This window comes from Marmota flaviventris, chromosome 7 (assembly GCF_047511675.1).
Source record: "Marmota flaviventris isolate mMarFla1 chromosome 7, mMarFla1.hap1, whole genome shotgun sequence".
NCBI lineage: Eukaryota > Metazoa > Chordata > Mammalia > Rodentia > Sciuridae > Marmota > Marmota flaviventris.
Window position 1 is genome coordinate 11,428,750 of NC_092504.1, and position 14,869 is coordinate 11,443,618.

Here is a 14,869-nt window from a genome sequence, read left to right on the forward strand (position 1 = left end):
ACAAATCACTCTCTCTGGGTTTCAGTCTCTTCCCTGGACAGGACCAAGAAAGATACCTACCTGTTGAGTGGGATTGAATGGGTTAACATTTGTGAGGCCTAGCACAGTGTTTGCCTGCTCAACATTTTCACTTTCATATGTAATGGGCATCTCAAATTTGTTTTCGCGCTGCCCCAGATGCCACAGCTGTGCCTGGAGGTCTCACCCCTGGGCAGCAGGGGTGGGGGGTGGGGTGGCTACCTTCCTGGTCGCTGCCTGAATGGGAAGTCTCCTGTCAATCAACTGCTGCTATCCCCTTTGCTGCTTCCTCTGAGTCTGCTGCTGCCAGCCTGAGGTCGCCTGGAGGTCTTCTTTCTGGGCGCTGCTGCCACAGAGAACACCTCTGCTCTGGATGCAGTTGATGCCAATACTACTGCTGACCCCCTGGAGATTGCCTGGTGATGCTGCCCCCACAGCTGCTGCTGCAGTCGCCACTGCTGCTATCCACTGTCTGCTGCCAGCAACCACCCCCACGACCCTGCCACCATGGCCTAGAGGTCTGCTGCAGGGGGGATTCCAGGTTGAGTTGCACATGGCTACCCCCATTTTGGAACACCAGCCAGGGCCTGGGGCCCAGGTGCCAGTAGGTTTACCCCCACAAAAGCCTCTGCCTGGGGACTCCAGCCGGGACCTGCAGATCCAGTGTGGGGTGCCTGTGGGTTTGGAGGAGCCTGGGGTCTTCCTGCTGAGAGCGCTGGTGGCCCTTGTCTTGCTGCTGCATCTCGGGGTTGCTCCTTTACATGAGTGGATCCCTGGTCTCTCTGCAATAGGAGCAGCATGAGGTCTTGGGCCTGCAGTGTGGCTGAGCCTGGGGTATCTGAAGCCCAGGTCAGTGGGATAGAGACTGGGTTTGTGAAGGCTGATCTGGGTTTGGTGATCCTGAGAGATATCAGAGTCAGGGCTGAGAAACTGTTGAACACTGACAGAGACAGTTCAACTTTCCAGCAAGATTTATTTTATTACTTTATTTATTTATTTATATTCTATTTAGTTATTTTTATTTATTTATTAATTATTTTATTTTTCAATTCTCTAATATCTACCATATATGGAACAGGATGTTTTTAATGCATGAGTGTGTGGAGGACAATGATTTGAATGGTGTTTTGTTGTATTCTTATGTCTTTAATTTTTTATCTTTGCTTACATTCTTCCTCTCTCTTGTTCATTTTCTTTCCAACTTTTCTCCAACCAACAGCCAATCTCTGTCGGCTCCTCTTCCACTCTTCCTGTGAATTTTTACTTCTAGCTTCTCTCTTCCTCCCTAGTGAATAATGCATGCTACAGTACCTCTGTTCTCTCATCCACCATTTGAAATTGTAAAACATTTTAACAAGTTTTCTGTTTGTACTATAGATTGTTATTGAACTAATTATTTTGGCTTAATGTGAGAAAGTGGTAGACGCCTTAATGGGAGCTATTAGGTTTAGGGCTACATATTGTTTACACTGCGTGCTGTTGATGTTGGTCTCACCATTAAAGGCGAAGCACTGGAAACCTCAGGGACGCTATAGGTCTACAGGGCAGAATTTATCCTGCCTTAGATCCATACTTCTAGGTGGGAAAACACACTAACTAGCAACCACTATGGAAAGCAATAAGGAGATTCCTCAGAAATTTAGGAATGGAACCACCATTTGACCCAGCTCTCCCACTCCTTGGTTTATACCCAAAGGACTTAAAATCAGCTTACTACAGTAATGCAGACACATCAATGTTTATAGCAGCTCAATTCACAATAGCTAAACTATGGGACTGACCTAGGTGTCCTTCAATAGATGAATGGATAAAGAAAATGTGGCATATAAACTCAATGGAATAATTGTCAGCTTTAAAGAAGGGTGAAAATAATGCATTTGCCAACAAATGGATGGAGTTGGAGAATATCACACTAAGCAATATAAGCCAATCCCACAAGACCAAAGGCTGAATATTTTCCCTAATATGCAGATGCTAATTCATAATAAGTCAGGGGGCACTAGGGAAGAATAGCGTTATCTTAGATTACATAGAGGGACATGAAGGGAGGGAAAGGGAGGGTATGTGGGGATAGGAAAGATAGTAGATTGAAACAGACATTATTACTATATGTATATATGTGACTGCATGATCAATATGATTCTGCAACATGTACACTCAGAAAAATGAGAAATTATATCCCATCTATGTATGGTATATCCAAGTGCATAAAATGCATTCTACTGTCATGCATAACTAATTAAAACAAATAAAAAATTTGTGTTTTCAATGAATTTTCCTTTTATAGTCTTTCTCAACTCCAAGAATGACCACTGCATCCGTCTTCCAAGCTGCTCACGCCCAGATCCTTGGAGTGGTTTGACACCATTTCACTAGCACAGCCTGTCCGTCCTGCCTTTGAGTCACATCTAGAACTCTCTGCTCAAGCACTATCATCTCCCGTCTGGATCACGACCACAGCCTCCTAAGTGGCCTCGATACTCCTGCCTTTGCACCAGGAAGAGCCAGAGTGATCCCAATAAACCCAAGTCACACGATGGCCCTCTTCTGCACAAGGGTCCCCCATCAGCTGTCCCAACACACAGGCAGGTTCACCTCTCCCCTTCGCCTCCAGTTCTCTCCTCCTTGCTCTTCCTGCACTAGGCACCTCTTAGTTAACCTTTGAGGTTCTTTGAGCATCCCAGGCTTGCTTCTGCCTGGGGCCTTTCCACTTGCTTGATTTGCCCTCTGTCCCGGAATCCTAACCCTTACCTTCTTATGGCTATGGCTACTCTGCCTTCTTCAGACCCTTACCCATATGCCATTTTCTGGGTGGGACCTTCTTGGGTCCTCCATCCTCACTCAGATGCACCTCTCCACATCATCATCCCATCCCCCACTACTTTGTCCCCTAGCCCCCACCACCTCCAGTTACTGTACATACTTTATCTATTACATGTCTGCCCCTACTAAATATAACCTCCATGAGGCTGAACATTTTTAAGTGCTGTACACCCAGCACCTAAAACAGTTCATGGAACAGAGTAGGTGCTCAGTAAATTAATGCATGATTGGATGAATAAATAAATAAAGGAGAAAAAGGTCTGTATTGGCGTGTGATAGTCATCAACAGTTTTGCAGTGTCTCTAGGTGCCAGGGACTTGCTAGTCACTGGGGCATGCCTAAGGCAAAGACTGTTTGGGTACCTAGTTGAGGACAGAGGTGGAGGTGGAAAAAGTGTCCCTAAAAATCAGGAAATACAGAATGCATATGGGAACTCATGATAGGAAAATTGCAATCCAGAGTTAAAGGATTGTAAGAGGTGTCCCAGAGGCAGGGTGTCCCAGCTGTCTCTGAAGGTTCAGGAAGAGTAAGGAACGAGGTAAAGGAGGTAGAGAGATGGGGAAGCTGAGAAGTCACCCAGGCTAGTAGGCTGTGGTGAGCCCGAGGAAGCGGATGAGAAGTTGACCTCTCCTGCACTCAGATCTCCACCCAGATAAGTCAACGGGCCTATGAGAAAGATCTGGCGGCCCGAGTGAAATAAAAATATTCGGAGGCATTCTGCCAAGTCCTGCTCTTGTTTCATTGAAAATGAAGAAAAAATAGTGGGTGCAAGACTGGGCCTGTTTTGTGTCAGGATGTGGGAGGAGAAACCACATCGTTCTTCTTTTCATGAATCTGCTAGGAAAAAAACAAAACCAAACAAAACAGGTCACAGGCTGTGATCCGATGACATCAGAGAGTGAGCTTTTCTACTATTTTCATACTCAACATCTGCTCATTCTTCTCATTTGAGGATGTACAGAGCACATCGAGAAATCATACCTCCCCAGGAGCCTCCTAAGGACACGTGAAGTCTCCCCAGGGCTGGCTGGGGCCCACACTAAGAATGTGCTTCAGAAACCCCCAGACTGGACCATAAGTCTTCTTCAAACCCATTGAGCCTGTCAATTCTATGGACTTCTGATTCCTCATCTATAATATGGGACTCATGAAATGTTTACAGGCCAGCAGTTTAGTGGGGTATGGTTTGCAAAGTACTGGACCCTCAAAGATGTTAGCAATTATAGTTGAAGGGGGAAAAGAAGAATTGTGCAATTAATTGTAACATCTGTCCCCTTTGCACATTATTCTCAGCAGATGAGCAAGAGGAGATGCTTGTTGATAGACAGATTTTGCTTGAAGAATCTGATGAAGACCTTGGAGAGAGTTATGAGTAGATGCCCAACCAGGTGTTGCTGAGTTGGATGGGAGAGGGAGTTGCATTGCCCAAGTGCCAGCCACGTGGTGGGCATTGTCCTGGTGCTGGGAACACAATGAGCTTGTTGTTGCTGGTAACCCCGGGGGAGGCGAAGGCTCTGTCTTCACCTTCCTGAGGGGAGGAGGCCCCCCATTTCTGAACACTTCACCTAGAGGCTGTTGCTGCTTTATACAAGCATGTCCTAGAGCAAGCCAAAGACACGGGCAGGTTATATAAAATGCTCAGGCTCACAGAGGTGAGGAGTTGGCATTTGAGCCTGGGCTCTTGCATTCTGGGAGAGAGGATGTGGCCTGGCAGGAACAATGTACACACAGCAAAGTGGAAGGAGCAGTCCCTACACATACAATTAAAGGCATCAAAGATTGGTGGGGGCTAGATACCCAAATATTAATGGTAGGTGGGCTAAGGTTTTTGGAATGGAGGGATGTTCCTTCTTTTCTCTATTTTCAAATTTTAAAATTTCACCGCATTACTGGAATGATTTTTTAAAATGACACATGAAGTTGGCCAAAGAGACAAAGAGAGCCTGAAACCCTTATCTCAGGAACAGCATTTCCACCAAGTCTTGTGTGACCTGGAGACAGTCACTCTTCTGGTCTCCAGACATCCCCAAATCCACCCTGCTATTCTCCCTATGGTCCTCATTAGATGCCATCCCCCTGTTTTGACTACCTTGCCTGCCCTTCCACAGCTGGAAGAAGAGCACCGTCTTTTCAAAATCTTCTTTAAAACTGCTGATTCCCTGCATCTCCCCTGCATGCCATGGGGCCTCTCCAAGATTGGTGCTGATTGGCTGAGTGTTCTTTGGGGGCCCCCCAGCTAAGGAACTTGGTGATGACCACAAATATTCTTAAGCTTATTCTATGGAAGAGGAACTTGTTCTTTTATTATTTGCCTAAAAGGCAGAGTCCAATCAGCTCTATGGACACAAAACCAGTGCTCTTGCCCACCAAGAGACACAGCAATTCCTCAAGGCCAATTGGTTATTGTGTCCTGGGTACCTAACATAGTACTGACAGGTGTGGGCTCCTTCCTAGTTTTTGAGTGGATGAAGAGTAGACTCTGCCACTTTTTGAGCCTCAGCACATTATAACTCTGTACAAATGAGTCCATAATAACAGTAGCACCCTGCGTGAGCGTCAGCCTATTCTAGGTGTGTAGAGTACTGCAGAGGTTCCCACTCGACTGGATGAGTAGGCATTGTGTTGTACCGCTGTTACAGATGAGCCGATGGAAATTTAAAAATGTGGCTAACTTGCCGCCAATCATACCACAGCTGTCTGGTGTGGTAAGAATGGGGGTGTAATTTTTGTGCAATTTCAGAATTGTACAAGCTTGTATCAGAATGTTGGACACTTGTAACTGAGCAGCTTATGTGCAGGAAGAAAAATACATATATTTCAAACCAAGAGCCCTAGCAGAAGGAAAGGGTCACAGGGTCCTTTTAGAATTCGTTTTCTCAAGTGTCCCTTACATTAAGAGAAAGAGGAACTAAAAGCTGAAGTTCCCTCAAGTCACTGCTGATTAATAGCCAGAAGTGAAGATAAAGCAAATCCCAAATCCTACTTGTGTGAATGTTGGGAAGCCCACGTTCCCAGGCACTCCTAATCCACGTGTCAATGGGTGTACACCTCTTTGGCTGGCAGGTCTTTCAAAACTGCAAGTGTTGACACCTTTGACCTAGGAAATTTACTTTTAGGGGATTATATGTATTGGACATGTGAAAAAATATGCTGACACAAGAATATTTATTGTAGCATTTTTTTCCACTTTTTTATTTGTTCTTTTTAGGCATGCTTGACAGTTGAGTGTATTTTAACCATATTATACATACATGGAGTATAACTTATTAGGATCCAATTCTTGTGCATGATGTGGAGTTTAACTGGATGTGTATTCATATGTTATTGTAGCATTTAATGTAGTAATACCTAAGTGTCCACCAATGTGGACCTGGCTAAGTAAACTCACCAGTGTCAACTCTACTGCACTTTGGAATACTAGAAATCATTTTTAAAAAATATTGGTATAGCAATATTTGCTGATTTGGAATGCTTGTAACATATGTCATAATGTGAACAAAGTCCAATGCCCAATGCCCTACCTCATGACCTTACGAAACAGTGCTCCAGGCAAGGAGTGAGAAACATTTTCTACATCTACCACTTTGGTCTATTTGACTTCTACTCTGTGTTTATTTATCATATTTATTGTCAAAACAAATACCCTTTTTAAAGGGCTGTTGTGGGTGACAGGCCTCCGGCAAGGCTTGTGTGGTAGCTGGTTTTGAACCTTTCACTACAGGCACCATGAAAGAAAGCACAGAGACAAGGGGTGAAAGGAAGAAGGCAGCACAGCTGTGGCAGGGGCCAAGGAGACGAAGCTGGGATGAACTAATGTTTCTCATTCCATCCACATTTGTAGTTCTGAGCTGGCCTTGGGAGCAGATCTGAGTACAGTTCTCCACTTTTCAAAAAGGATGGAGGAGTGGATGCCAACTGCAAAACTGTGGTCAGTCATTTGCTAAGTTATTCAACCAGTATTTATGGACTTCAACTTGAGTTCCAGGATACTAAGAGAAAAGTCTTCAGTTGTTGCCAAGCCAGCCCTGAGCAAATTCCTGGTCTTGTGTAGAGGGGACTTCTGGAAGAAATCCATAGAGGGAGTCTCTCTAAGTTGAGTGGGAAGGGAGTTGCACTGCCCAAGTGCCACCTCCGTGGGGGCATTGTCTTGGTGCTGGGAACACAATGAGCTTGGTATTGCTGGTAAGCCAGGGCAGGCGATGTCCCTGTCCTCACCTTCCTGAGGGGAGGAGGCCCTCCCATTTCTGGTCTCCAGACCAGAGATGCATGTCTTTCCTGGAGATCACAGGCATCTGTGTTAGTCATCTAGGAGCATGCACAACTTGGAGAGCTCACCCAGTTTGGAAAGGCCTCCAGAGGAAGTCACGCTGCAGTTGAGCCTAAAGGATCAGTAGCAATAGCAGGGTGAGGACATGGCCTCCGTGTTGGCCAAAGACAGATTCTATATTTAGAAGACCCTCTGAATGAGGACACAGAGAAGACCAGCAGGACTGGACCTCATGGAAAGCAGGGCCAGAGGTGCCTGTGGAGGCGAGAGAAGCCCACAGGGGTCCACAGGCTGTGTCCAGAGCAGGGAGAGAAGTGAGGGAATCAGAGTCAGGCTGGAAAAGTTACATCTTAAAAAGGGGGCAGCTAGCAAGAAAACCACCACCCTGGCTGTGGGGCAGAGAACAAATGGAGTAGGTGGAGAGTGGACTGGGTGAGTGGCCAGGAAGGCCCTCCTAGGTGAGAAAGAGGGTGGATTAAGTTAGTGGAGATGGGGAAAACGGACATCTAATGGATACTTTGGAGGCAGAAGGAACCAACCTCCTGGGCATGTGTGGAAAAGGAAGTTTCTAGCTTGAGCAATGGGGGAGATGTTGGGTCTTACTGAAATGCCACAGATCAGAAAAGGAGTTGGTCTGGAGGAGGATCATCATGCAGTTTGGGACGGAGTGAGCCTGAAGCACCTATGAATCCACTTGAGTACAAATGACCTTCTTCTCTGTGAACCGTTTGGCCCTGCCGGGACCTCCTGGCCACGAGGTCTCTCCTCCTGTCACTCACGGTTCCCACCGTCCTGTTGGCCTCACTGGGATGCCACAGGCCATTATTAAAATCCTATCCTCGCTCAAACTTTCAAACTCTTGTCTTTCCTTGACTTCACTGTGCTTAGCCAGTGTTAGGGGCTGAATGAGGTCCTCCCAAAATTCTGATATTGAAGTCTTAATTGCCATGGCCTCAGAAAATGACTATTTTTGGAGACAGAGCAGTTATCTTTAAAGAGAAAACTAAGTTAAAATGAGATCATCAAGGTGGGCCCAAATCCAAGGATTGGGGTCCTTCTAAGAAGAGGAAATTTGGACACAGACAGTTGTACAGGCTAGACCACCTGAAGGCACCTGGAGAAGTGGACCACCTGCACGCCAAGGAGAGAAGCCTCAGAAAGAACCAACCTGCTGATACCTGATCTTGGACACGCAGCCTGCAGACCTGTGAGGCAATGAATTTCTGCTAAGCCACCCAGTGTGACAGGCCTAAAAGTCTCCCATACCCAACAAACCCCACACCGTCAAATCCAACCCTCTGGCTACTTTGACCCTGAAGAGTGGACAATGGTTAGGCAAAAGAACCCAAGCTTGTTTACTGGCTTTTCCTTAAGTTCCTGACCATTCAGGGCACCCCATTTCTCCAGTCCACCACTTCTCTGTCTCCTTCTAACTCCACCAGCCCCTCCTCCTGGGGCCCTTTCCATTTCACTGAGAAGCAACCAGAAGAGAAGATCTTCATGGCATCTTCACCAAATCCATTGATCTACTGACCCTCACACCACACCATGTTCTCCACTTTCCCCTGTGGGGTTGGCACTCCCACCTCGCCTGTGGCTGGGATTCCTCTTGCTGCTTGTGAGCTTTCTTTTGTCCATACCACCGCGAACTTCCAAGTCACCTTTGCATGGTCTCAGGGGTCACCTTCCCAGCTCTCTTGGCTGGGACTCCTTCATCTCCCTTACATTTACTATGGGACCACCCCGTGGTTGAGATCCTGAAACTCTGCTGTTTCTACACGTGCTCTGCATGAGCTTGTTTGTCCTCCCAGGTTTAAGGACAGTCTGTAAGCCTCCTGTATTGATGACTGCAGCACAGATCCCTCCCAGGAACTCCAGGTGATCAAACCCAATTGGCTACTTGACGTCTCCTTTTGGGGACATCTCCAACTTAATACATCTAAACGAAATTCTCCATCTGTGCCTTCTTCCCAAAGCCGAATCTACTTCACCCCAGTTTCCCTATCACTAGACAGAGCAACACTGTCCCTCCTCTGGTCAGTTACTCGGACTAAAAATCCCAGAGGCATCCTTGACTCCTCTCTTTCTGGCAGATGCCATAGTCAGTCCATCAGCAAATCCTCTTGCCTTCAACCTCTAGTCACACTAGTCACACTCTGATTTTTTTTTTCCTTTGCCCCTCTGTTACTTTTCTCACGGTCAAAGTTATCATAACTGGTCTCCATATTTCTCATCCCTTCCCTCCTTTTCAATGTATTCTCAGTACCAAAGCTAGATTGCACCTTTAAAAGATCCTACCAGATAAAGTCACTCAGTGACCACTAATGGATTAAAAGTAAAATGCCCAGTTCATAGAATCCTTTACCCTGTCCTACAGAACCACAGATGACCCGGCTCCCCGCTACCCTCTGAACTTCTCTCCTATTTTCTTTCCCTCACCCTCTAGTCTAGCTACAATGACCGTCCTTGCTGCTCCTGGAACAGGTCAAGGGTCTTTCTGCCTCAGAGCCTTTGCATCGGCCATTCTCTCTGCCTAGAAAGCATTTGCCCCATGGAAATTCTGGGGCACAGTCCTTCACATGAGTCTGTGCTTAAGGGCACAGATATACAACTGAGGAAGAAGCAGCAGGTAAGGTCAGTCGATTACTTTTAGACTTGGAATGGAATCAGATACCAACCCAAGCACAAGCCATGGACTATGAAATTGCATCTCCTTGGCAGCCTCATGGAGCAGGGGGATCATAGCCTGCAATTACTGACTACTTCCCATGTGCCAGGCATGGTGCTAAACACACAGGAAATACTAACTTGCTTAATACTCGTAACAACTCTGTGAAGTAAATACTCCTATTATCACCATTTTACATCCAAAAAGTTACTTAGAGGGTAAGTAATTTGCCCCAGTTACTCAACTAAGGCTGGTTGGGAAACTAAAGCTTAGTCACTGAGATTGCTTGAGAAAAGGCACAGACTCTGTTGGGCCTTTAAAGGTGACGGAGCAGGTATTTGTTGGAGATAAGAAGTAGAGGTAGGGTAATCACTCCCAGGGAGAAGGCATTGTGTGAACACAGAACAGTCCATAAAAACCCTTCATGTGTAGAGACAATACCTTTATTTATTCTATGTGGTGCCTTCACACTTCAGGAAGTATACACAGCTCAAGTGTGAAGGGAAAGGTTGATAGAAGGTGCTGGTCAAGGAGTGTAAGGCCACACTCTGTTATTCAGGCATCTGCAGAGGGTAACAGTGTCAGCGATGTTCCTCTTCGGAGATTTAGAGTCTGGTTCAACAGCTCAGGAGTCTGGAAGCCAGAGGCTAAAGTGGTTGACATCTTATTGGTCCAGCCACCCACCCGCGGAACTTTGAAGCAGGGGATTGGGGTGGGAAAGGAAGCCGAGAAGAGACAAGTGAAAGCACAGGGGGAGGTGCAGTCTCAGACCGGCCACATTCTCCTCTCTTCCTGCCCAGCCTCCAGCTGGTCTCTCCTTCAGCTTAGCTCAGCCGCCTGCATTCAGCCCAATGTCCAGCTACGAATTCAGCCCCGTGAGGTCAGGGGAGGAACCCTGCTGCCAGATCTCTAAGAAAGCCCTGATTGGTTTAGGCGTCGGGCTGCTGGTGGTGAGCCTCGCGGTGGTGGTCGCGGTCGTGGTCCTGAAGGTGCGCTCGCCACCTGAGCTCTTGGAGTGGCACGGGCGTGGCACCACCAGCCACTTTTCCGAGATCGTCCTGGGACGATGCTTCACTTACACTCAACTCATCCGACCGGAGCTGAGGTGAGTTGGCATCTGAGAGCACCGCGGGACACCGCGCGCTGCAGGGCGCGGCGGGACACGGTGAGGCACCGCTGGAGACAGCGCGGCGCGACGTGGTGGGGCTCCCCGCGGGGCACAGCTGGTCACCGCGCGCGAGGGAGCTGTCCAGATTGCTCGAAACAAAGCATCCTCTGTAGCGGATCAGCTGAGAGCCGTGGGGCAGTGCCCAGGAGGATTCCGGGCGGACGGCTCCAGGGGCCCCTGCGGGAGCGCTGGCCTCGGGCTCAGTGTGCCGGCGAGGGCGCGCGGCTCCTTGGCCTGACCCGCTCAGCTGGAGAACTGGCAGAGAGGCCCGCATCCCGGGCTAGGGTCCCCGAGCCCCGGCCCTTGCCGGGCTGCCGCCCTCCCTGGGTCCCAGCGCTGCTGCAGGGACCGAGAGTTAACTCGCAGGCGCAGGGAGTTGCTGACACTTTCATCTTGGCTCCGAGTTTCCGTCAGGCCCCTTTGCCGGGTAAGTGCCCCGGCTGGGTACCGGCAACACCTGGTTAAGTGGTTGATGGAGCCTGCCGCGAAAGAGGAGGGCGTCAGAAGGATCAGACCGCTGAAAGCACTTTTATTCCTTTATATGAAACAACACTCAGCTCTTTCGCGCCCCGAGATGCTCGTGGCCATTAAACACTGCAAAAACTGTCAACTTTAAAAACGGAGACATTACTTATAAAGTAAGGTGCATCATCAGCTCGGGAATCTGTACAGACCCTTGGAAATGCCACTCAGACGGTTCATTGTGCCTAGCTGCTAACCTCTCTTAAAGGGAAGCACTTTTCAAATTTCTATATCTAGAGCTTGGTTTTCCCCCGTAGAACCAATGTTTAAAAGTTGTATAGAAAGTGGAAGGAGACGCACGCATGGGGCGTTGCTCTGGGTGCTGGAGAGGGCAGAATTCCTCCTTCCCCCGGGACCCCAACTCAGTGCAGGAGGGTGAGAGTGCGCACAGCAGATCAAAAGTTTGAAGCGCAAATTGTTCATGTGTACAGACAAAGATCCCGTTAGGTGCTTTATTTACAGATATTTAAATGCTTTGTTGAAAGAGAAACTAGAAATTGAGGCTTTCCTTCAGGTTGCACTTTAACAGCATTAATTAAATCAAGTAAATCCAACCTGAATACTGACCAAAAGTAATCTAATTTTTAATTGCATCTTTTTTTTTTTTAGAGAGAGAGAGAGAGAGAGAGAGAGAGAGAGAGAATTTTTTTAATATTTATTTTTTAGTTTTCAGTGGACACAACATCTTTATTTTTTTTATGTGGTGCTGAGGATGGAACCCAGCGCCCCATGCATGCCAGGCGAGCGCGTTACCGCTTGAGCCACATTCCCAGCCTCAAATTGCATATTAATTTAAGAGTTAAAAGAATTTTGGTTGTTCAATTATCTTCAGCAAATCCATACTATTGCTTAGATGAGCACATCCGTGTAGCAAGATAGATTCACATGAAAATTGCATGGCTTGTAATGTTGTCAGAATATGTGAGATATATATACATTTGTTCAGAATAGCCATATATGTATATGTATATATATTCAGCTAAATATTAATAAATTAGTATTTATTTAAATCATAATCCAGTTTGAAAGTATCAGAATACACATTTAAAAAATTATATATTTATTCTAATTTGTTATATATGATGGCAGAATGCAATTCATTTCATATTACACATATAGAGTATGATTTTTCAAGTCATTGATTGTACATAAAGTATTTCCATACCATTCTGTCTTCATACATGTACTTAGGGTATTGATATCTAACTCATTCCACTAGCTTTCTTACCCCCATGTCCCCTTCTTTCCCCTCCCTCCCCTTTGCCCTATCTAAAGTTCCACCATTCCTTCCATACTCTCCCCCATCATCATTATGAATCAGCATCCTCATATCAAAGAAGACATTTGGGCTTTGTTTTTTTAGGATTGGCTTACTTCACTTAGCATTATATTCTACAACTCCATCAATTTGCCTGCAAATGCCATGATTTTATTCTCTCTCTCTTTTTTAATATTTATTTTTCAATTGTAGTTGAACACAATACCTTTATTTTGTTTATTTATTTTTTGTGGTGCTGAGGATCAAACCCAGGGCCTCGCACATGCTAGGCAAGCGCTCTACTGCTGAGCCATAAACCCAGGCCCTGGTTTTATTCTCTTTTAATGCTGAGTAATATTTTATTATTTATATCTATATATATCTATATATATCTATATATATATATATATCTATATATATCTATATATATATATATATATATATATATATCCCAAAGTTTCCCTATCCATTCATCTACTGAAGGGCATCTGGGTTGATTCCACAATTTAGCTATTGTGAGTTGTGCTGCTATAAACATTGTCCCCGTAGTATGCTGTTTTTAAGTTCTTTGGGTATAAACCAAGGAGTGGGATAGCTGGGTCAAATGGTGGTTCCATTCCAAGTTTTTCAAGGAATCTCCATAATGCTTTCCAGATTTGGCTGCACAGATTTCAGTCCCACCAGCAATGTATGAGGGTTCCTTTTCCCCACATCCTCGCCAATACTTCTTGTTGTTTGTATTCTTGATAGCTGCCATCAGAATACACTTTTAATTCGGATTCTAATTTTAATTCTCACCTGCTACTATTTTGGTAAGCATCCTTCCAAACATCTCCTCTGTACAAACTCACATACACACAAACACAATTTTGTATAAATGGATTAATAGTAATAAGGTGCTTACTGTGTGCCAGGCACTTAAAAAATTTAATTGTTCAATCCTTTACAACTATGTGGAGTAGTTCCTATTTTATCTCCATTTTACAGAGTAAGTTGCCCCAAATTAGATTCTAGGGACTGAACTCTTGGCCACTGACCTGTACTGTCCACACAGGTTCCATTGGTAGAGTGCCTGTATGATTTACTGTCTAGAGACTTTTGAAGTGGAAAGGGGATGTCAACTAATAAGCATGCTGAGTTCATGAGCTTTAGCCAGAACAGAGAATCACCTTGTCCTTGGTTATATTAAGAACATAAGCTCTGGAATCACACTGCTTGGGTTGAAACCTTGGCTCTCTCACACTGTGATCTTGGAAAAGTTACCCAATTGGTGCCACGGTGTTCTAGCTACAAAAATGAAAATCTGAATGAGGGGACTCACCACATAGACAAAATGTGACAGATAATAAGAGGCATAATCTTGTCCTATAATAAGTGCTTAGGATGTCATTGTTTTGGAAATGCAACATCTCAAGCACCTTTTCACAGCAATAAATATAGACCAAGGCTGTTTAAAATGGGTGCCTTGTGTTATGTATTTGTGTTACAATCCAGTAAATCAATCCTTCAATGATAGAATGTATTTTGTTTCTATTTTGTTACATTCTTCTTTTTTAAATTTTTTTTTTTTAGTTATACATGGTCACGATACTTTATTTTGTTTATATATTTTTATGTGATGCTGAGGATCGAACCCAGCGCCTCACATGTGCAAGGCGAGCGCTCTACCACTGAGCCATAATTCCAGCCCAACCCTTGGTCTCAAAGATTTTTTAATGTCAATATATATAGGTCAACCTCATTCTTTTTAACATCGCATCATATCTGTATGGTGATATAATCATTTCCATTCAACAGAAAATTAGTCAGTTTCCAATTTTTAAATCCATTGATTCATTCATTCACTCAACAATTATTTGTTGAGCATTTACTGTGTTGTAGGCAGTGATCCAGCCACTGCTGATACAGGAGTGAATGCCATCACAGAGGCTTTGTTCTGCTTGGGAGAAACATGCTCCAGTGAGCATCTTCGTGAGTCTACCTTTGTGTACAGTTTGGAGTGTCTGTAAGACACATTCCTAGTGATAGATTTGTTTGGTTTAAAGGGAAATTCATGCAGATTTTATATTTGTAATTGTTTTCAAATTTCAGGTATTTCCAAATTCCCTCCAAAACAGGAGTACATTTTACAATCCCACATCCACC

The 14,869-nt window shown here is 45.3% G+C and overlaps 1 protein-coding gene across 1 annotated transcript in view; it reads left to right on the top strand.

Moving 5' to 3' along the window:
* The first annotated feature begins 10,367 nt into the window (after nucleotides 1-10,367).
* Nucleotides 10,368-14,869, top strand: part of Cd38 (CD38 molecule) — a 49,080-nt gene continuing 44,578 nt past the window's right edge. The window contains exon 1 of the mRNA XM_027939272.3: nucleotides 10,368-10,881. Within this exon, the coding sequence (XP_027795073.2) occupies nucleotides 10,628-10,881 (254 nt within the window). The 5' untranslated portion in view covers nucleotides 10,368-10,627. The remainder of the gene's footprint in view (nucleotides 10,882-14,869) is intronic.